The 23,522-nt window shown below is 44.0% G+C and overlaps 1 protein-coding gene across 3 annotated transcripts in view; it reads left to right on the top strand.

Annotated features, from left to right (window-relative positions):
* The window catches only part of LOC120801193 (potassium voltage-gated channel subfamily D member 2-like), a 73,201-nt gene that overhangs the window by 42,277 nt on the left and 7,402 nt on the right, over positions 1 to 23,522 (top strand). For all 3 annotated transcript variants that reach the window (XR_005709062.1, XM_040147835.1, XM_040147826.1), the window contains one exon: positions 21,941 to 22,103. Coding sequence is in view for 2 of the 3 variants with exons in the window: in XM_040147835.1 (XP_040003769.1) it covers positions 21,941 to 22,103 (163 nt within the window). In the remaining variant the exon portion in view is untranslated. The remainder of the gene's footprint in view (positions 1 to 21,940; positions 22,104 to 23,522) is intronic.

The raw sequence follows: 23,522 nt of genomic DNA, 5'->3' as shown, positions 1-23,522 counted from the left end.
TCACTGCGGGGAGTCCGTCAGGATCTCCGAGGACCAGCAGATCCTGGTTCAGTACATGCACGACTCGGATGTAACGCTGCTCATTTATCTACAGCAGGTTATTTTTAGCCAGAGAGCTCCGAGGGACCCGTTTACCCGAGGATGGTTGTTTTCGTTCTTTCTTTACAAGTTTGCAGGTTAAAAGAAACAGACTGTTTTAGAGGAGTGGACGAATCCCGTGAAGTCGCAGCTTTAAAAAGCAGTTTTTTCTCAGTTAACATTTAACAATAGACAAAACAATGTCACGCGCTCTGATTTGAACCTTTTAATAAATACGATGTTTGACGCTGCTGACGACTGTTCCAGAAAACCGACTATCAGGTGCAAATTCATAAATCATAAGTCAGATGTATTTTGATTAAAAGCAAAGAATAATACCCAGAGTGCAAAATGCAAACCTTGAACGGATTAATTGGGTGCAGCTGCAGAGAATATCGCATGAGGGATAAAAGCACTGCTTGGTCATTAACAGAACGATTAGTCAATTAATAAACCAGCGATGAAAAGAAAAAGAACATTGGAGCTATTTTATTACCAAGTAATCAGGAAAGTGCAGATGCCAAACATGACCTTGTTCCAACTTCTGCGTGGTCTCAGATCACAGCACTCTGAACACCTTTTGGACCAAACAAGCAAATGAAACCCAAGATTATTTCATCAATGAAGAAAATAACCAGCAAATTAATTGATCATGAAATTAACTATTAGTTTCAGCCCTAAACCAGAGCAGGCCGTCAGCTCCAAATTCATCACGACACATTTTATAATTCGTGATATTCGAAAACACATCAATACTAATTTCTGGAGTTCGTTTCTTTTTAAATAAACGCTCACGCTAATGAGCTCTAGTTTACCGACAGGCTACGGCGAACAGCCGCCGCTGCTGGTTCGAGATTCAGGAAAGCTTTATTCTCACTGTGAAACTCCAGTTGCGTCCGCGGTCGCGTGCAGAGGCGACAAGAAAGATACAAACAACAATGTACAGCTGTTAGGTGTTCGAGCTAGCGTTTTAGTGAATACGACATTAACGGAAAACAAGGAAATTAAGTGTAAATTAAAATGTATAAATGTCAGAACGCTGTACTAGATGAACACAGTCTGCTGCTAAATGTTGGGTAAGGGCAGTTTAGTGCAGGCAGGCACCTTCCCAACACTTCGGTTGACCGTCGATCATTTCACGTCACCGTGTTTGTGAGGAAGCGCTGTCAGCTGACCTTTGACCTCATAAAGAGCCTTGTGAGAGAACCGGTAAAGAGGAAAGGAGGTTTCACAGATGACGGGTTACGACTGAGCATTAAGCCCACACCCCGCATCGTTTCTTATAATGATTGAAGTGATCATGAAAAACATTTACAGTAAATGCCTGTTTTATTTATCGTCCTGCTTCGAACCTGCAGAAGAAGAAGAAAGAATAAAGCAGCGATGTGTTGCGGGAGCCGTCCCGCTCGAGTTTGTTCGTCTGAGACCCAGTTCTAGTTTCAGACTTCAAAACCTTGAAACTTAAGAAACCTCGTCCATGTGGCACAGTTTTCAATTTTCCAACAGTAGTTTTGGCTGTTGTTCTGACAGTTAGGATCTAAAGTGCTGCACAAAATACACATTTACTTTTCCGCCGCGGCAGCCCGGTGAGGCTGCTGTCAGTCAGGAGAAACGTAGCTCCGTGTCCTCAGAAGGCGGCATGACTGGAGCTTACACTGCCGTTGTGGTGACTCTCCTCCCACATGGGGACCGACAAGTCCCCCCAAGGTAAGAGCATGTTAGTCAGTCTGTACACGCACCGTTTTTAGAGATGTACCTAAATCCTTAAAAAGGTGCATTCACTGGGGACCATTTTCAGCTGCGGATCATTACACATGTTGTACAACCTGGAGGACCGGCGGTGTGTATTTTTAATGGATTATCTTTCTAAGGAGTAGACACCCCTCAAAACTGACCAAGTTAAAGGCTATCCCTCGATTTTTCCCTTCAACGATTAAATGAAAGTTTGGCCTAAGTCTTTCAATCAGGATGAAATTTCAGCTTTTATGTTCTTTGGCCGACGGTAAATGTTTTTTACCTCTAAAAAAAATAAACCCTAAACCATGAAGATAGTCAATTAAACCCCCTTAGAATGATGTGTTTGGTGTGTTTTCATGGGGTAAATTAAGGATTAATTAAGGATGTTTTAAGAGATTGTTGTTTGAAGTTGAACCCTTTTAACTGGAGACCATCTAATTCTGTTTTATTTTACTTTTATTTAAATAGTCTTTCGCTTTCCAAACTGTCCTCTCCACCAGTTTCCTGTCGCAGCATGAACTACGAGAACTTTTTGATGCTGTTAACGTAAACTTTAAACAGAAATCGTTTTTAATTTAACCTGAACCTTGTCTATTAAAAATAAAAAAAACCCCATCCGGCTATATTCAAGTGAAGATTGACTCCTCTGGTCTAAACGAGCCGGTAGATTTCGAGTTTAAAAGGATCCTTGGACCTCACCACAGGCACTGAAAGCTGATCTGCCTCCATGACAGTGACTGTTTAAAACCAGTTTACAGTAATTAGTCAGTGAGCAAAGGGAGAACGAGCTCTTACATTCACAACAGTCGAGCTCATTAGAGGGATTTTCTCGGCTTGAAGCCCCTCGGCCGCGTGCCAGGGTCAGAGGTCGGCGCTGCGGCGCACGGCTGACACACAATCTTCTTTTCAATTGGTCACGTTCGGAGTGTTTCAGAGCCTCACAGGGACCAAACAGAAAATTAGATTTATTGTGTCGTCCTGCGGGATGAGACAGAACGCCACACTTCTTCTTCTGCTTTCTTCCCCTCAGGGCTCCATCTATTTTCTGTTATCCTCGCTCCATCTTCTCCTCGTCTGACGGGAGGATGAGTAAGAGTTTGGATGGTGCAGCGGACGACAGATTAATGAAGAATAAAAACAGCTCTGACATTTTCAGATGCTGCCTCTCTATCAGTCTGTGCCAGCTTTACTAAACTGCCTCTGATCCAGGATCAAGTCCTGCTACTTCAGCCTCGGCGCCAACATCGCCATCATATCATTTCACAATTCGGCTTTTATTGGAGGTCAAACGCAAGGACGGACTTTAGTCTAATGGGCATTTGATGCCCACTTTCCCTCCCTCCCTCTGGAGCGGGACATCTCGAATGCCGCCGGCCAGTAATACATCAAATTTTCTGCCCACATTCATGTTCTCCAGTGGGTGAATCTCATGATTTCCATTAAAATGCAGGGTCAACCAGTCAAAACACTCATAGCTTTAAAGCTGAATGAATCGATACCGGTCAAATTGTTCTGAATAATATGAATATTAAAACGAAAACATTGTTTACAAGTTGATGAGGGTCTGTTCCAGACTGGCAGTAGCTTTGTTTTGTAAAACTGTCAGTAGTTTTCCTGCTGTGATCCTTTTTGGTTCCCATCATCCTCCTCGGCTCGTGAAAGCTCAGAGAGGAAGGGAAACCTGACTTACTTTGCTCAAGTTTCTCAGAAAGTGACCTCAGGAGGATGCAGATCACACAGGCCAGTGTATGGCTAACGCACACAAAACCGGAGGGAGGCGGCTCAACCGTGCGAGACGTCTAGATATCTGTGGGCGGTGAACACGCACAAGGAGCCGTCACGCGGCACGGACTTCGTTCCGCCAGCTAACATTCGGACACAAGCCTTCCTTCCTCACAGCTTCAAGACTAAACCAAATCCACTCATACACAAACGGCTTCCGCTGAGAGTCAGTCCCTGTCCAAAGTTGCAGAACTCTGTGTTCACCAGGTATCGAGCAGCTCATACCCCCTTCGGCCCGACGTTGACCCAGGAGGGAGCACGTTTAGAGGACAGGGATACACGAAGGTTTTTATCAACGTTACACTGCAAAGAGAGAATCACAGGGCAAAGCTTTTACTGGTTGTTTAAACAAACCCCGACAATGACACAAGAATTTCCTTCTGAGGTCGTACTGGTTTTGTTCTGACATTACTGGTTCACAGCTGTGATGAAAATACAGCTTCCCAGCTGTCAGTGTGTGTGTGTGTGTGTGTGTGTGTGTGTGTGTGTGTGTGTGTGTGTGTGTGTGTGAACACAGGCCAACTGTACGCTGTCATCCTATCAACTTCAGGTGACAGATTGTTTGGACAGCGTGGTGTCAGTCAGCTGACTGACTCTGGATGATCTGCTGTGACTCGGTGTCCCTGAATCACGTCTTCTAGCATCTTTTAGAATGAAGAGCTGCGCATTATCGTTTTCTTTACTCAAAGGTTTGTGGTGTGTTTTCATGCTTGAGTAGCATCCGCCGCCCTGCTCTCAGGCTGCAGGTCAGGGCATCGTCGTAGTCCGAGAAGCGAAACCCAGGGGAAAATAAAGTGGAGGTGAGCAGGCAGCTAAATAAGTTTATGAGCTCCTACATTCTGAATCATGAGGCGGGACAGTGAAAACCTCTATAATCAAACTTATATAAACATAAATTGACGATGTAGCTGGTCAAGGTGGAGCATGTTGGGGGAGCCGGTCACCAGCGAGTGTGGGTCATGAAGCAGCTCCGTGGAGAATTAAACACTTGACAAACATTAGGCCCGACCTTTCTCTGTAGCTTCGGTGGGCACATACTGGTGCAGCAGACGTGCTCCCCTACTGGGCTAATGGTTGGTTTTTTTTATTTTCGGTCTGTAATGAAACCTCTGAGCCATTTTTCAGCCTGTTCACACAAAATCCATCATTTTATCTTTTCCCACAAATGCATTTCCATCCCCATTTATCATAATAATTTCCTCTCTGGTAGAAAACTTTTCCGCTTCAAGCGAGCGTGAAAACTTTTTCGCAGTTCGGAGGAAAAGATTCTTTGCCGATTATTAAGTTTGACTGTTTCCGTTCCGTCTTTTTTATTTCATGCTTTGAAAATCCTGCTGCTGTTTGTGTCTCTTCCCTCTCCTTCTGACCGGCTCCATGAAGACCTCCAGAGACTCCGAATGACCACCTCAGCCTATATTTAGATCTGCTGCAGGCTCTGCAGGTGTGTGAGTCACGAAACGGGTTTATGGGAAGGTTTGTGTATTTAGGTTTGTTCATGAGCTGCAGAGGAACACTAATAGGTGTGTGTTTGGAGGTTGTATCCCAGCCTGTCGATCACTGATACCAGCTCAGACTGTGAAGACAGATTCCAATTAACAGGATCCCATTTGTCTTCGTTTGTTTCTCGCTGAATGTGTCTAAATGAATCTTTTCTCTCTGTGAGCTGAAACTATTAGCAAGCTTTAATCCAATTAATGTAAACCTCGTTTGCCGCCTACGAACACGCTGATCACTGCCACCCGCACACACACACACACGCAGTCACACTCGTAGCTATTGAAGTCACATGAGCCGGAGCAGAGGCTTCGGAGCTCGTCAGCTCAACTCGGTGGAAACCCATTGAGATCACGGGGTCTCGTTCTGTTTCGGTGTTGACCGTCTGGATTCAGCAGCAGGAGTTTTGACTCTCATCTGAGGGCTACCCCCACACACACACACACACACACACACACACACACACAGTCATGACTGTGAGCTCGCAGAGACTAAGCTTTACGAGCCTTACGAGCAGCAGCAGCAGCAGCTGGGTTTTTTCGCCCTGGGTTTTGCCTGCTTGTTGAGGCCATATGCAGCCTGACAGGAGCGTCCGCAGGAACTGCAACCGCTTTAACGCTTTTAATATTGTCCATCGCCAGGGGGCTGCGCTGGGCTGCAGTGCCCATCTGTGGCGCGTCATGTGCCTCCTGATTACGCACCCTCCGGCTATTTGTATTGTTTCCTTTCTGCCACATTACATCCCACCTCTCCTACTTATATTATACAAAATACAGTATTTAGTTGAGATTATTTTGAGCAGCGGGAGTTGTCCGGGCAGTTTCCTGTGGTCATTTGTCCGGAGCCTGTCGATCTGTCGTGTCGGTAGTTCGGATTCAGACGGCTTCTCTAACGTGGACAGAACAAAGTCCAGACCCAGCAGATCCAGAACGTGCGGTTTTGTCAGGAGCGAGGACTTTGTGCCGTCGGTGTAGTTACCTCGACGTCTTCCTAACTCTGCTGTTTTTATGATAAAAAAATAATGAAGATATGATTTATTATGTTGCAAGGGCGTCGTTCTTTGTATCAAGATGTACCAGTGGAACTGTAACGCTGTGGTTCCTTTGGTGCAGCTGCCTCTCACAACTTTTCACAACATTTAACGAAAAAATTCCCCGAAACTTTACGTCCGACAAAACTGTTCAAGTGAAAAGGAAATATCAACATTTTTCCATTATTTCCATTATACAGCCCAAAATCACTACATCAAATCACAAGTGTTCCAGCACTAGAGACTGGAAAATGCCTCCTCAAGTGGCATCTGCACCGATCAGACACAACATCAAAACCAGGTCCCGGATTTAATGGTGAGGCTGAACGGTGTCTTCAAAAATGTCAGCTACCAGCAGCAACTTTACAATATCGTCATCACTCCGAGGCTTTGAATTCTTACCAGCAGAGCAGTGAGCGGCTGGCTGGAGGATAACAGGCCTCATCAGCCGCCTGCTGAGCCGCCGAAACCTCCACAGACTTCACCTCCTTGATTCCTCCCCTCTGGTTCCTCTGCCGCTGCTCTGTCTTTACCACCCGCTATCAAACGAGGAGAGAGGAAACACAGAGGGCCACAGAGAGCGAGTGTGGTGATGTCTGCTCCGTTTAGCCTCTTTCAGCTCCTAGTTTTGGTTGTGCGGTGCATTTCCTGCGTAGTGAAAACGGTCTCACAGTTAGAGACAGCACACTTTAATTACTGCATCAAGCTTTGAGGTTTCAGATCCACATCACAGAAAAATAAGACAAAGGTGGAAATCCATCTTATTCTGGCCCCTCTACTCGGAGGGGATTACTCATCGCTGTGTTTATATAATAAAAGACAACCGACGCACCACAGCCGATCCAGTCTGTGGCTGTTTCTCAAGTTCACATGTTCCACACCAGCATTAAACCATGAGACACCGTTGGCAGGTTGGCTTGACAGAATTTTGTCTTTATTCAATTGTAAACCATATAATAAATGTACACTTACACTGGGAGAAATGACTGACGTGCGTGAGCTGAATTACAATAAAATCATCTTAGCTTTTGTGGAGAGAACGCAAAGGAAGCGAAGCTACTGTCACTAGATCCTTTCTGCTTTCTGTGGAATAAACATTTAGATGTTCAGTGACGGTGAACATCACCAACTACTGCAAAGTAAATCTGATGCAGCGAAATGAGAGACAGAAGCTAGAGAATATGTTAAAAATGACTCATAAAACTCCGCCATAAAACAAAATGTCGTTCCTCATGGAGCTCAATGCAACATAGAACAGACATAACGTGTGTGTGTGTGTGTGTGTGTGTGTGTGTGTGTGCGTGTGTGCGTGTGTGCGCGTGTGTGTGTGCGCATGTGGAGTTGGATTATCCAGTGTTGCATTGGCTGGAGGGTGAGAGGATCAGACATGGTGATTAAACTGCCACTGAAGGCCTTTTGGCTCTTTAATCTGTTGAACAGAGACCAAACTGAACAAACTGCCAAAACACACACACACACACACACACGCACCACCGGGGTATTACATCAAGTCTCCACATAACACGAGTCTTTAATTTAAGGAGTGAGAAGAATTCCTTTTTGTTTGCAGAGGACGATGAGCTAAATTTAACTGTCTCTGTTTCATCACAGGAATTTGGAGCAGAGTGAGACATCATCATTACAGCTCAAGCTCTAGCATCTGTGTGTGTGTGAGTGTGTAAATTAAATGAAACTAAATATAAGATAGGGTGGGGGGGTGTTACTCTGACAGGTGAGATAAATCAGGATGGATGGAGGCGGAGTCTCCTCTTATTACTTGTCAACAGCAAATGAATTACCAGTAAAAACACCTCGGCGCCTCTGTGCGCGCTGCAGCTGTTTACAAAGAGTCAGGCTGCGTATTGACTCTTTATTGACTACTTATTGTTTATCAGTTTTCAGGGGCTGGAGCGTATCCCAGCATGCACTGAGGAGCCGGCGGTTTATTAAAGGACCGTGCCGATGCTCAAACCGTCACTTTTTAAACGGACTTGCTTCGCTTTTTACTGATTTTCACTCCCGGACAAGTGGCTGTGATGTGAGCAGATCAGGGTCGAGTCTTCTTAAACTCCCCAAGTACATTTTAAACCTAAACTATGATCCTTCCCAAACCCTTACTAAATTGTTTTTGTGTGAAAACTTAACCGAGATAAGAAAACACTACACAAAAGGGTTTGTACTGGTGATTTTGAATGGTTTTGGAAAGCCAGAAAGAGAGAGCGTCTATTGGACGTGGATTCATCAGGTGGACACAAACACCGTGTTGCTGCAGGCGTTTGATCACATGTTAAACCCAACCGCTTTATGAGATGACAGCATGTCGGTCAAAAATGTATTAATCAGGATTTAATGTAGAGACAACAGCAACTCTGTCAGTTTCTCTTCCAAACTTTCTAACACGATAAGTCGCTTTGGTTTATGACAAAAATCTTTTGGATGTCGTATCTATAACACAGTTTTTAACCTGAAAAAAACATATTTACAGCCCATAACCACCCACTTGGTCACCTGGTCCTGAGTTAATGCAGATTTGTGATTGAGGTGAAACCCAAACAGGTTAAATGCATCAAATATGATGAAAATAATAATTGTATGCATTTAATAGTTGCAGTCTCAAAAAAGTTCTCTTAGCTTCAGGTGCGTACGTAAAGGTCACCTGGGAAAAACCGGCCAATCAGAGGACGCCAGCAACACCTCCCAGTCCGGAGTTCATTGTGCTTAGTTTATGTCTGAGGACCAAACATCATGTTCATAAAGTCTGTCTTTGTTTTTCTTTTTACGTTGCAATAGTGAAGAAATGTTCAAATAGTGAAACTGAATCGTGAAGTTTGTCATGTGAAGCTCTTTTTTTCTCAATGTACCAACTTCTCATGTTGTAACATGACACAGTTGATTCGTTATTATAACAAGATTAGTTGATGTGGTGCTGAGAAAGTTTTGGATATAAGATGAAAAGTCGATACGTTGTTCAATTAGAAACATTGCTCATAAAGATGCAACAGTTGGGTCATAAGGACACAAATGTGTTGTTATAACGTTAAATTATCGTGTTACACTGGGAAAACTCCGCTGGCGCTGACACGTATGCTGCCATAAATCCGTGTAATAAAGACTGCAGCCCATCACCTTTCCCCTGATGCTAATCTGTCTGATACTTTCATATAGAGACATTTAATTCAGTTGGATTCAATCTTATTTATATAGCAACCAAATCATAGCAGAGGTTCTCTCAGGGCACTTTTCATGTAGAGCAGGTCTAGACCGGACTCTTTATCATTACTTTTACAGAGACCCGACATTCCCCCAGGAGCAAGAGCTTGGCAACAACATCTGATGAACAGGCAGCTCTCATGCTTCATCCAAACCCTCAGTATCTCTGCTCAGCCTCTCGTTATCGTCCAGCTGGTGGTTACGATACCAAGAGCGGTCGCTCCGAGTCCAGTTTCAGGCGGCGGCGGACAGCGCCAGAGCGATGAAGATGAAGTGTTCAAAGCTGCAGCTCCCTCAGCTCTGAGGGGTCCAGTTAGCTCAGGTCAATAGATCAATAGATCAATAGAGGTCCACCTGTGATGTCATCAATCAGCAGGGGATCCTGCAGAGACGATCCACAGGATCAATCAGCTTCAGACAGAGGCTCAGCGTGAACACATGGATTAGCTGTCTGCTTTTATAAATGGCTGCAGATCACAGAGCAGCCCGTTTCTGAGAGAATAAATGCTCTCATACCGATTTATTTTCCATTTTCACATCAATATTTTAGCTCCGACACCGAAGGCTCTCTGTTTCCGTTTGTGCAGATTTTCACCAAACATACCCAGATGTTTTAAAAGCAGTAAATCAGCCTTTTACCTGGATCTGTTCCTCCCAGGCACGAGAAAATCCTTAAAATATTAAATATCAAACATTTTATTGATCTTCTTTTTCACCATCCAGACTAAATGCTGGCATGTCTCTCAAGCTGGTTTCCTCAGGGTTTTTTTATCATCATATGATGACGTGTGGGATTCTTCACTGTCCTTGTTGAATTTTTGTTTTTACTCTGGACTCGTGGTCCAACCCAAAGTAAGATGAGCTGAGTTTACAGGAACATGAATCACTAATTTAAAAATGTGGACATTTTTAAAATCTCTCCCTTTTGGCCTCTGAGCTCTGTTGAGATTCATTAAATATTCATTTTGGTATTTTCGGAGGAATTTTACGCCCGTCTGTGTTGCAGCTTCGACTTCCTGTTTAGTCTGATAAAAGTGTTGGATTTTACATGACGGTGTTGGTTTTTCTGAGACCGAACAAAATGCTAGCAGCTGAATTATTAGGATTATTCTGCAGGTATTTGGTCATAAACCAATGTATTGGACAAATTAAAGGTTGACCTGATGATGGCGCTAGATGAAGAGCCAGAGGATCGTCATTCATACCCGCGCTGCTAACATGCTAACGCGCGCTATCAGTATTGTAACCTCATTAAAGTCCGAGCAGTAACAGAAACACAAAGATCTAACTGCTTGGTTTCATGCATGTGTCTCACATGTAGACTTGGTATTGGACTTGGACTTGGACTTGGACTTGGACTTGGACTTGGACTTGGACTTGGACTTGGAGTTGTCTGTATTCTGTCTTGTTTGTGTGACTCTTTAGTAATCACACATCAGCCCCTGGGTAAAGACCACGATCTGGTCTGCAGTGAACCGGATCAGATCTGACTTGAAGAGAGTGTCGGTGTGTGACTGAAGTATGAGTTTGTAATTAAGACGTGAAGTGAGGTGAGCAGGCAGTTTTACCGTGATACAGACTGATTACTAACGATTAATGATGTAAAGATGGAGAAAGGACAGAGAGGACGAGTCCGTTACGAGCTGATGTTAAACCAGTTCCTACACTCTGCTGCCTCAGTCTGCTGACAGAAACCTGGATCCAGATCAGAGAGCACGAGGACTCTTTCTCTTCCCGTCAGACTGGAGCAAAAATATAGATTCACTGTTCTGGAGACACTTTTCATTTGTCCCAGTACAGGTTTACACTGGTCTCACAATAACTATGGAACAGATTGACATTAAAGTGAGGAGAAATATTCACAGTCACCCAGAAACTTTTCCTCCCTGTCAGATCAAAAAATACCAGAATTTATTTATTTCCCCTGACCTCCAGAGGATGAATCCTTTGGATTTCTTCAAATTAGCTTTCCTCTTGTGCCAACACCTGGAGACATTTTCTAATTTCCACATGACCTTTAAGGTGGACTGACCTTTTGTATTCCACCACCGTCCCTCTGTGAATTACATAGAGTAACTGGGTCGGCGAATGGCTCCGTTTCCACGGAGTGTTCTCTGGATATTCTGTTCTGCTCCTGAAAAAACTTCAAGGAAGAATCCAGTTCCTAACTGTGCAACTAAGGATCTTCAATCATGCTACCAACTACCAACGCTAATAAAAGCTTAAAAGATTTTTCTGGTGAACAATCGGAAAGTTTTCCCTGATGGTGACAACCAAGGAAAGTTTGGAGGAATATCAGCATCGTAAGGATTCATCCTCTGGGGCGCAGGAATATCCACACAGCCGATGCCTGTAAGGACATTTTACCATCGGATGGCGGGACCAGTCGGTCCGTCCAACGCTGTCGTCCAGACGGAAATATCTCAACAACTGCTCTAAAAATAAAGATGAAATTTGCACAGACATTCATGCCCTCAGAGGATCAATCCTACCGACGGTGGTCGATCATATCAGATAAACTTTAATTGATCCCAGGCAGGTAAATTCAAGTGTCACATCACTGTTTTTTAAAAACCAAGGTGACGTCTTCAAATGTCTTCTTTTGTTCAGATTTCAAAGCCTTCCAAAAGTTTATTTTCTTCATCCAGCAGTGCTCTCCAACCCGTTCTAAATCTGATTCCTCTGTCAGTTCTCCACCAGCGGGAGGTGAATGTCGGTAACTCATTCATCTTCATCATCGTCCTTTATTTTACTAAAAATCATCGAGCATTCATGTCATTTTCACTCCCAAAACCACGCTCTTCTGTTTGGTCAGTGTTTGAAGGTCAGATTCAATTGAACAGCTTCTCCTCTGTGTGGTTAAGTAAACGTCCTTGCGTCGCCTAAAGTCATCTATTAGCAGCCAGTGTTGCTGCTGTTGGAGCCGTCATTAGGAGGAGGTCCACGGCTGATTTTCAATCAGTCACTTATTATCCCACATTATCGGAGAGCGGCTCAGAAAGACAACTAATGTACACAAAGTCAGAGTCAGACAGGACGGACGGTGAATATCAAACATCACAGGCTACAAACAAACAGGACTGATTGACGGAAAGAGACGAGGACAACAGGGAGGCTGTGGAGACAGGAAATCATCATCTTCATCATCATCATCAAACTCTGCCCTTTCACTAAACTTTCCTCAGGGGGACAACACAGTTTACTGAACTCAGAAAAGAGATCAGAGAACGTGTTCTAGGTTCTAGTGGTCCCTTAGGAAGGTTTATGAGTCCTTTTGGAGGTTCCTGTGGTCACTGAGGAGTTACCGGTCCTTCAGAATGATCTAGGGGTCCAATAGGGTCATCTAGCAGTCAGTGATGAGGTGCTACTGGTCCTGGGGGTGGTTCTGGTGGTGTTTCAGGGGGTTTATCACATATGTTAGATTTTGTAGTGAGGTCGTAGAAAGACTTTGCCACCAACTTAATAAAAACACCAAATGAAGGACGGTGTTGTGGAAGGAAGACGTTCATCCGTCCAGTACAGTTACTTTCTCTTTCACCTACTTCTATGTGAATATGTTGTATCTGTATCTGTTGATTGGTTGGTAAATGCACTGAGTTAGATATCTTCATCAGAATAAATGGAGTCCAGTGTCCATCCATCAGAGACGTTGGGGTCATCAGTCTGAACTGTTTATACGGAAAACTCACTACACCGGTGTTACAGATGAATCAGAGACCACAGAGGAGCTGCTGCTGCTGGTTAGGGTTAGGGTTGGCCCTTGTGTGTGTGTGTGTGTGTGTGTGTGTGTGTGTGTGTGTGTGTGTGTGTGTGTGTGTGTGTGTGTGTGTGTCTATTTTCAGTCCTTATTAATGCAAAACTTCGACAGCTGAGGAATAAATTTTCATCCTCTCTCACTTCTTCTCTTCATTTGCTCGATCTCCTCGCTTCTTCTTCTGCTGTTCAACCAACGCATCTTCAGCTGCCTAATTGGTGTTTGTCTGTGGATAAAAGTGTGTGTGTGTGTGTGTGTGTGTGTGTGTGTGTGTGTGTGTGTGTGTGTGTGTGTGTGTGTGTGTGTGTGTGTGTGTGTGCACGTGTGTTGTAGGGATAAAATAAGATCCATCCTTGACGATCCCTCAGGGAGTCAGATTAAAATAATAAGCAGAAGTTAAAGAAACGAAGAACACAGTGAACTGAGGTTATTTAAATGTTCCAAGCATCGTTCAAATTAACAGCAGTAGAACAAGAACAAGGTCGGTAAAGACAGAGTGCTGTGATTCTTTAATCCGCAAAACCAAACAGTGAACTTTATGGAAACGTTTTGTTTGGGCTTTCATTTGAACGTTTCTGAATCCAGGTTGTGTGTCTGTGTGTGTATGGTGTGTTTCTGTGTTGCTGGGTTATTTAAAACAACAGTAATGTTAGAGGATTGCGCAGCCCTGGTGGAGCTTCCTGCAGGTTTCCCATCAACAGCCTTCATACTTCTTTTGCAGGTTGGTTGACAGATTTTCTTTTTTTTTTTTGCCACAAACTCTCACCTCATCTTCTCAGAGTCGGAATTCAGTCAAACCAGTATCTCTGCCGTCCATACATCCACCTACCAATCATAGACGTTTGGATGTTTTCTCTAGTATCAGCAGAAATCCACTGATTATCGTCCACTTTGAGTTTCATTTGGCCGGTTAGTAGCTAACAGAACAAGGCTTTTCATGGGGCTGAGTCAACAAAATGTAAACTGACATAAGCTGGAAAAAAAAGGTGGTTTAAGTTGATGACTTTGATAAGTTTTCATCCGATTTGTTGTGCAGTGCAGGATAAAGCTTAACTGATGTTGTGCAGCTGTTTGAACAATTTAACAAAATCACAGACGTTAATCTGACGAGCTGAAGTCCTCTTTTAATACGTTGGGCACATCACTGAATGCCGAGAGTAGATAAACTTACACACGTACATGTGCGTGAAGAGTTCAAGCTGCTGTAGAAAACAGCTTCACGCAGGTTTCGTGTTTATCTTCATTCTTTAGCTGAAAGGAGTTTGTTACCTTCTTCATTCGTGTTTTAAGGTTGAATGGTCTCGTCCTGGAAATTGTTTCATCTGTCAACCACTCAAACAGTGACGGTGAATCTCCCTCTGGTGTCACATCCATCTCCACGTCCTCGTGCAGGTGTCCACCAGGATCCAGGCCCCTGACACGACTTGCCGCCACACCCGGTGCACTGACCAGCTGAAGAGTACGGTTTCCAAAATGATGAAAGTCAGGTTCCAAAGAAAGATTTGACACCACAAGATCCAAGAGAGGAGTGTGAACACACACTGACATGTCATCATGCTGAATTTGTTTAAACACTCTTTTCACATAGTGGCATAATGGGAAGGTACATTACTGCCACTTAAAACATCCCAGATTTGGGGTCAGACCTCACACAGGCTGGGTGCAGGTTTTAAGTCTAAATCCAGAGTCGTTAGATCACGGTTCAACCCAGCAGGTCTTGATGCAGCTTTAAACCCATCTTAGGTGCAGGGTTCAACTCGGAGGTACTGGATTCAGATTTAAATCCAAGGGTTTTCCTGCAGGTTTAGTCTAGTCCTGGTCCTGGTCCTGGTCTCTGTTAGCTGTTAGTGCTGCGGTGAAGAAGAAACAAATGCTGTTAATTATGAATGTAACCCACTCATAACCCGCGGTGTTGTCAGAGTGGACTCCACCACATCACACACACACACACACACAGTGCAGAGAAAATGCTAATCTATAATGAATGCAGCCTCTCGTTAATCAGGACGCATTTTACTCTCGTATGCTTCTGAATAGCATCTGTATTTCTTTGTGTGTGTGTGTGTGTGTGTGGGTGTGTGTAGTCCAGGTACTGCTAATGTTATAGGGACCTAAATCAGTCACATTACGAGGACCTGTCTTCCTTATGGGGATAAAAAGCAAGTTCCTATAACGTCAATCATTAAATCTTAAGGTGAAGCCATATTTTAAGGTTAGGTTAAGGTTAGTTTATGGTTAGTTTATGGTTAGGTTAAGGTTAGGTTAAGGTAAGTCTCCTTGAAATGAATGTAAGTCATTGAAATGTCCTCTGAAGTCCCGGAGACGTGTGTGTGTGTGTGTGTGTGTGTGTGTGTGTGTGTGTGTGTGTGTGTGTGTGTGTGTGTGTGTGTGTGGACTATTTGTCAAGCACTTTGTGTTAATGGTGGAGCAGATGCGAGGCGTTGTTCGGTCCGATCGAAGCATAAATGATTCAGACGCAGCAAGTGCAACATGAATTCACTTTATAAAACGTTAAACATGTTGTCAACAGCCGGCGAGTTAATGCTCCCTGCAGGGCACACGCACACGCACACACTGGACTGTTTCACACCTGGTTGGTCGTTTGCTGTTGTGTGTGTGTGTGTGTGTGTGTGTGTGTGGGCTTCACGATGATGATGATGTTAACTGCTCTACAAACCATCATCACAGGCTCTGATTAGCTGAGGTGAAACATGTTGGAGGGAAACAATGAGCAGCGCTGCTTTTTCAGAGATGATTTAACAATTTCTTTTCCTGTGTCTGTGTTTACATGTGTCTGGGAGGCAGTAAAGTCTGCACACGGCAGAGATTCATTGAAATTCATCTTCTGTTTCCACCTCTGGTTGGACTTTAACAATCGTCATTTTAAGTGTCTCGTGGAAGAAATTCTGGATCAAACCCAGATGTGATTTAATGCCCTTTTGTTCAGACTTAGCCAGATGTAAGGTCACATTCCCGCTTATCATTTCAGGTGTTTCGCACTGTGGCTCAGCAGCTTGGCCTGAAGTTTACTGAGCAGTCAGTCGGTGTGATGGTGATGGACAAAAACCCAGTGAATATGAAAACACTGAGCAGTTTTTCTTTTTTTCCTCGTGTGTCTGTTGGGAGGAGAAAGTGCTGACCGCTGCATCACTGTCAATATCTGCTGTCGGTTTTGACAGAGGACGATCTGGCGCGCACACACACACACACACACACACACACACACACACACACACGCGCAAGCACAGACACCTCTGTGAGGTTCGTGTGGTCGATAAAGTGAAGGTGTGTGTGTGTGTGTGTGTGTGTATCCTTGAACGCAGCGATCACCTGACGACGAAGGTGGTTCTGAGGAAAGACGAGTTCACCTTTTTCTCTGCAGCAAAACTCTGACTTTGAACATGTTCTGAATAACATTTAACACCGAGAAAAAACAGAATAACGAATTCAGTGATCGAATAATCTTTATCTGTAGAACATTTTTCAAAACTCGAGCTACAGCTCATGCGAACAGGGCAACAAAATAAAATCAAAGTCATTAGAAATTATAATGAAAAGATAAAACAAATACCAATGATCCAATTCAAAGGAATTATAATGAAAGTTACAAGGGGATAAAAATTGAAATAGAGAGACAAATAAAAAAAATCAGGATAGGCTCTCCAATAAAGCATGTTTTAAAAAGGGATTTAAAAGATGTTACTGATGTCTTTTAAACATTTAAGGTCCTGTTAGCGTCCTCTAGAGGCTGCGGAGTTCATTACAAAACATGACAATACAATCAAAAGAAGCATCGAGGACATGTCAGATGACATTGAGCAACACATGACGGAGAAACTGCCGGTGAGCTGCAAACGTTTTCTAAAAACCGACGAATCCGCTGACATGAGTGGGGCTCCCAACTTCTGGCAAACGTCAGATATGTTGATGGAGACTCTGTCAAAGAGACTTTTCTCTTCTGCAAAGAAATGGAAGGCCATACTACAGGAGAAGAAACATTCAGGGTAACTATTTAAAAAAGGAAAGTCTGACCTGGGATATGTGTGTCAGTCTTTGCACAGATGGTGCAGCATGCGTGGCGGGGACATCAGAGGATTTACTGCTGAGGTGAAAGCACAAAACCCAAATATTGTGACAAACGACTGTGTTTTGCATCAAGAAGCCTCGGTTGCCAAAACCATGGCCCCGGATCAGGCTGTGCAGATGGTGAATTACAGAAAACCAAGTCCCCTAAAGTCTCACCTCTTCTCCTGTGTGCTGAAATGGGAGCTGATCACCAAAGCCTTATCATCCACGCAGAGCTACGTTGGCTGTCAGCGGAGAAAGTCCCGTCCCGTCTTTAAGAGCTTAGAGAAGGGGGACAAGCTCGCAGATGAGGAGCGGTTCGCCGAGCTGGACTACCTTACAAACATGACCCTCAGCGACTGGAACGACAAGCTTCAGGGCCGGAACAAAAACATGCTATCATCCGCAGACAAGATTTGGGGGTATATGGGCAGGCTTACCCGCTGGCATCAGCCGTGCCACGGGCAGCCAGGGAGCGCGCCGTATCAGCCAAACACCCTCAGACATTAAAAGAGAGGTTTGAACGCTGTTTTCCACATATGGCAAACATCATGCACTATGGCTGGACTCAAGACCCATTCAATCAGAAATCCTCAACAGAAAAGCTCCGTAAGCACCGCACAGGGAAACTCAAATGTAGTGAGCCCCCACTGGATCACTTTTGGTTGGCTTCTGCTTCTGAGTACCCAACCATATCCCGCCACACTGCTGACCAGCTTCTTCTTTTCCCCACTGCCTGCCCGTGTGGCAACCCCCCGAACCCCCCAGTAGGAGGTCAGGCCTCTCCGTTGAACAGGCCTCCCTTCAGTTCCACCAAGGATTAAAAAAATCTGCGAGCTCCGACAGGCACGTGTATCTCAAAAGTTGTAATTGGGCAAAACATATTTACAATAGCAGATGTTTTAATGCTCCCTCAAATTTATGTTGCATTTAGAATATCCAACTACACATCTTCTTTTCAGCTCAGTGTCACCTGCGTTGATCCTATGGTCGTATTGACTTTTTGCAGTTTTTCTACAGAATGTTAAACATCTAAACGCAAGCGTCCCACTTCTGTCTGAGTGTCTGTTCATCTGCAACAGCCGATAAAGAAACTGAGCAGAGCGAGAGTCCATCAAACTTCAGAGGTCACTGAACTCCTCCAGACTCTGAAATGGATTTTCAACCATTAAAACAATTATTGCTCGGCCAGTGGTCATCAAGGCTGTTACATCTCTGAGCTGAGAGTCTCAACTGAACTGAATCACCATCCAGCATCATTAACAAACCATCGGTCAGCAGGAGCAGCTCTCACACTGACCTCAGTTCAGCTCTGTGGACTGTGTTAAGAGGTTATGGTGCTTTTACTCTGAAGGAGCAGAGGAAATCCACTCAGACGTCTGATTTGCTGATGGATCAACTGAATAAAACCAAAGAAGAAGAAAGTGGGTGGATGACTATGAAAATCCTTCGTTTTATGTTGTCTTGTTTTGAAAGCGGCAGATATACGACCTGCTGATGTTTGATGGAGCAGACGCATTATTTCTCCACTTTCAATTTATTAGATAAATGCACCTCTATGTAAATTAAAAAATGGACGTTCTGACTGAGGGCGTTTCCTTCATCCCATAAATCCATCCTCCAAATTTAAAAAGCCCTTAGTTGTACGCTCGTGTTTAACCTCTAAATCTGTCCTCAGCCCTTCAGCTCTTTGTGACCACTGAAATTAAATATAACATAACACTGATTAACCTACCGTGCTTTCAGGACAGATGTCTCTGTGAGGACAGAAACATTCAGGGTGGTCGGACGTAGAGTCCATGATGCACTGAGAAGGACAAACACTGCAGCAGTTACCTAAAGCAGGTAACGTTTAGGGACGGAGCTGGGACGCTGTTTACGGGTCAACAAATAGTAATGAGGAAAGGTGAACAGACAGGACCGTTGGATTTCTACATCTTTGGACAGGTTGGACAGGTTTTTATGAACTGTCCCGGTCTCCTTCCTGCTCCCCAGAGGATGAACCTTGTAGATTTTAATGACTCCGTGATCTTTCCTCTAGCGCCACCCTCAGGACAAAGTCTACATCTTTACCTCCATGACTGTTCAGACTCTAACGATAGAAAAAGACCAGAATGTTGTTGGTCATGAACTCCGCAGCCTGTAGGGGGCGCTAACCTGACTTTAGAGTTGTTAATACCAATTGAAATTAGGGTTAACAATTGATTAGAAGGTCCCCATGAATGCTTAAACCCAACCGTGTGTGTGTGTGTGTGTGTGTGTGTGTGTGTGTGTGTGTGTGTGTGTGTGTGTAATGAGCAGATAAACACCCAAAAAGTCAACACACACGAAAACACACATCCTCCTTGATGAAGGACCCAGTCACAGGACAACACACAGACCTGCACTTCGAGTGTGTGTGTGTGTGTGTGTGTTTCTAATTTTGTATGCTTGACAGTTGTACTGTGCCACACACACAGACGCATTGAGACAAGGTCGCAGCCTCTGATTGGCTGCCTCCGAGACGCCGGGACCGGAGGTTTGAAGGTTTGCAGGAGGAGACGAGGTGATCAGTCACCGACATGACTGAGGGCTCAAAGACGCCGGAGGACACGGGACACGTTAAAGTGCACTCAGAGTTCGAGGTTTTCAAAACCCCATCCTGCAGCTGCCGATTGTACAAACCTCAATTTCATGTTAATCGCTTCTCTCGTTAACATCGCAGGACCTTAGCTAGCAGCTTAAATTGAAGAGGACACTTCGAAAATGACTGCATCTGAATTGAATACACATCTTTGAAATAAACTCAAAACATTTTACGGGCGTATATTCAGGGTGACAGCTGTTTTTTCTTGTTGCTATGGTTATAAATGATCCATGATGTAAACATGGAGCCTCAGTTGTAAATCAAATAGAAAGAGGTTTGGATATTAATTACAAAACAGCAAGTTGATAATAATTTTGAGACCTGTCTTTATGTGATACAGACATTAGTCTTGAGTAACACCAGGGGGCGCTGCAGACGGGGTCAAAGACAGAGTAGGGAGGAGGTGATCTGGGTCAGAGTTGATCCAGGTTTTGGAAGAAAGCACCCGACACGTGGTCGGTCATGTACGTACGAATTGGCTTGTTTGAAACGGACTGAGCCTTTAACGCATCCAAACACACACACAGAGAAAAAATACACACCACACAGAGGAAGCGCTTGTTTTAGCCTCCTGGTCAGGCTGGGTGGAGTTTGTCCTTCAGGTGTCAGACTGACTGAATCTGCATCTGAATCTGCAGCTAAGCTAAACGCTTCAGTCTGCTATTCTCTTCTTTGTCTTACCTCTACTTTGGGGATAATTATACTCTAAGTTTTGCAGCCACAGCTCCCATAATCCTTTGGGGAATGTTATGGATTCAGTGAGTTAACTGTGATCTACAGCTTGAGCCCTGCTTTTTTTGGGGGGTTTTTTTTGGCCTATATTTATTCCCATTTAGTCAAACTGTTGCTGGATCAGCTGTGATCAGCTCCTGCTTGCAGATGAATGAGGCGTGTTTTTAAAGAGGAGGGGGAGGAGGTTTGAAAAGGAGGCCAGAGAGGAGGCGCAGTCTCTAGAGATGCTGTTAATGTGGAGAATTTATTTTTACTTTAATGTCATTCTGGACCCGATTCTGGACTCATTTCCCTGCGGACGTTTCCTAACGTCTCATGGTGAGAACAGAAGAAGTGATGAAGACGTCATAACGATCAGGGTGAAGAGCTCAGCATCAGCATCAGCATCAGCATCAGCATCAGCAGCAGCAGCAGCAGCAGCAGCAGCAGAGGAAGCTCTGCAGATCTCTGGCTCCCCCGTGGGGCCGCCGACTAAACTGCAGCGTCGTTCAGAAAACAAGACACCAGAAACGCTGCGTCAACTCCATTTTCTGCTGATGGTCTGAAAAAGTAAATTGTGCATTTAGTTTACACGTTCAGCATCTGTCAGCAGCAACAAACTGAAAAGTCATTACTCATGAATGAATATCTGGATGCACAGCTCATCTGAAAAACTCAGTTTAGATTTAGAAGGGAAATGGATTTTGTATAAATCAGATTACACTTTTGGTCTCTTTCCATAAAACCTCCACTCACAGCTGCTGTTTGGCTCATTTTAAGTCTTACAAATTGAAATAGAGAATACACATGAAGATCTCGTCTTAAAGTGTGACCCCCGCCCCCCCCCAAATAAAAAAAAATGCTTATGATCCATCCAGGTGCTATCTGAGATTTTCTTTATATAAAAGCCCTGTAATTACAGTCATCTTCACAAAAACAGTTTTCAGTGATTACAATATTTACCTTCAACCGATGAAAAGATTTCGGTAGATTTTGAGTTCAGTATATCCATAAATGTTGAGAGATGGAAGAGATTAAAGTATTTTAGAGAATCTGGTTGAAAGTGTATATAATTTATTATTTGGTACAAAAATGGAGATTCAACCTTTTTAGGAACTGAGGTGCAATCTTGAATTTCTCTGTCATCAAGCTTTTCTCACCCATTTAAGGTTTGAGAGAAAAAAAAAAGATGTTAATGTTGCTTGGTAGGATTAGTATGTCTGGTCATTTACATTTCTTTTGTAAAGTGATGGACTGTTTATAAAGCAACTGGAAACAAACTAAGATTCACCCTGAGAACACCTGGCTGATGAAGTGTGGTATCTCACAGACGTGTTGTGTGACTCATACTGTTCTTCACGACGCTGCGTGTACGGTATGTTCTCAAAGTTAGATCGGATTTGAGGTTTTCGGTTTTTAACCCCTGACTCTACTCTCCTCTCTCTGGTCTCAGATATGGCGACATGGTCCCCAAGACCATCATGGGGAAGATCTTCGGCTCCATCTGCTCTCTGAGCGGCGTGTTGGTCATCGCCCTGCCGGTTCCCGTCATCGTCTCCAACTTCAGCCGGATCTACCACCAGAGCCAGAGAGCGGAGAAGAGACGAGCGCAGAAGGTGACGACCCTGAATGCGCACACTCTGTTTAAACCCCAAAACGTCCCCTAAACTCACCGCTGTCGTTTTTTAAATCCACTAAGTTCACGGTTTAGTCGCCAAACATCAGCAGTGAGCCAGGAAACTCAGAGGGCGTCTCTTTGAATGTCCGTGCTTATGGTCTGCTTACAACAGTTTGTGCTTGTGTCGATGGAGGATGACCCCTAAACTAAAAGATCAAACTAAGCATGACGGGAAGTAGGCCATTTCTTGTGTTTACAGACTCTGCGTCGACCCGACAGGCTGAAATAAACCAGGTGTGAACGTATAGTACACCCCGTCACCCTCAGACTGTAGGTGCAGAGAAACAGTGATAAACCTGTGTGTTTCTATGAAAGGTTCAGTGTGTTTACTGCAGCGGATCTCATCGGGCGGAACAAACTTTTTTACAAAACCCGAAAGAGAAACCAGGCAGCAGCAGCTCGTGTCTGATCACAACTGCATTGGTGCTTTGCCCCTTTCTCTTAATTTAGATTCTTAGCTTCCACATAATCCACAGGAGAAAAGAGAGGAAGAGGGAGAAAGGAGGAAACTGTGTCCAGGGCTTTATTTCCTCCCAACATCAACAAATGAGTTTTCTGGTTGTGCTGGAGACTTTTGTTTATCCCGCAGGGAGATGGACAGAAACATGGTGTCGGAAAGTTACAGAGAAGCAGCTGAATCCTTTCTCTGTCAGAGTGGGAGGGTTTCTGCTGCTGTCTGAGCACCAAAGCTCTGGACCAACATAGTTTGAGAAGTACAAAGGTGCACCGCTCGCACAAGGAAGAAGAGATGATGAGAGGGAAATGTTTTTTGTTTTTTTATCTTGTTGGTACAAGTCATTTTCTCATCTGCACAATTCATCATCTTTCTTGCACAAATTACTTTATTAATGCAAGTTATTCATTTATTCGCAATTTAGTAGTAGTACTTAGCTAGTGTCCTGTGTGCGCAAGATATTTCTGCGATTGCTGTTATCCTGATGAACTTTTCAGACCTTCGGGAGCTCTGTAAACCCCATGAATTTATCCGTTACTTCAACCCGAATCCGAATTCAGCCGTTTTCAGTCCAGTCTTCACAAGTAGACGAATTCTATTATGTGAAAAGTCAAAGTCTTTAAAGACCATGAGTCAATGAATCTTTATCAAATTAAAAAACCTAATTACACCAGAAACTCCTCAGCTTTCTGTATGAAATTGACCAGATGTTGGGATTCAGAACCTTCCTCAGGCTTTTGAGAACCTCTGTTCTCCAACGTACATTTTGTTTGTCATCGTATTGCAGTTTTGCTTTATAATTGCTCTGCTGCTTGGCTCAGCTTTTCACAACACACACTCACAGGCACACAACTGGACAGGGCTAAATGGACATATGTATGTGTTCACAAACAGAAAACCAGG

This window comes from Xiphias gladius, chromosome 2 (genome assembly GCF_016859285.1).
Source record: "Xiphias gladius isolate SHS-SW01 ecotype Sanya breed wild chromosome 2, ASM1685928v1, whole genome shotgun sequence".
In the NCBI taxonomy this organism is placed as follows: Eukaryota; Metazoa; Chordata; class Actinopteri; order Istiophoriformes; family Xiphiidae; genus Xiphias; species Xiphias gladius.
The sequence above is the reverse complement of the archived record's forward strand: the minus strand, read 5'-3'. Positions and strand labels throughout refer to the sequence as shown.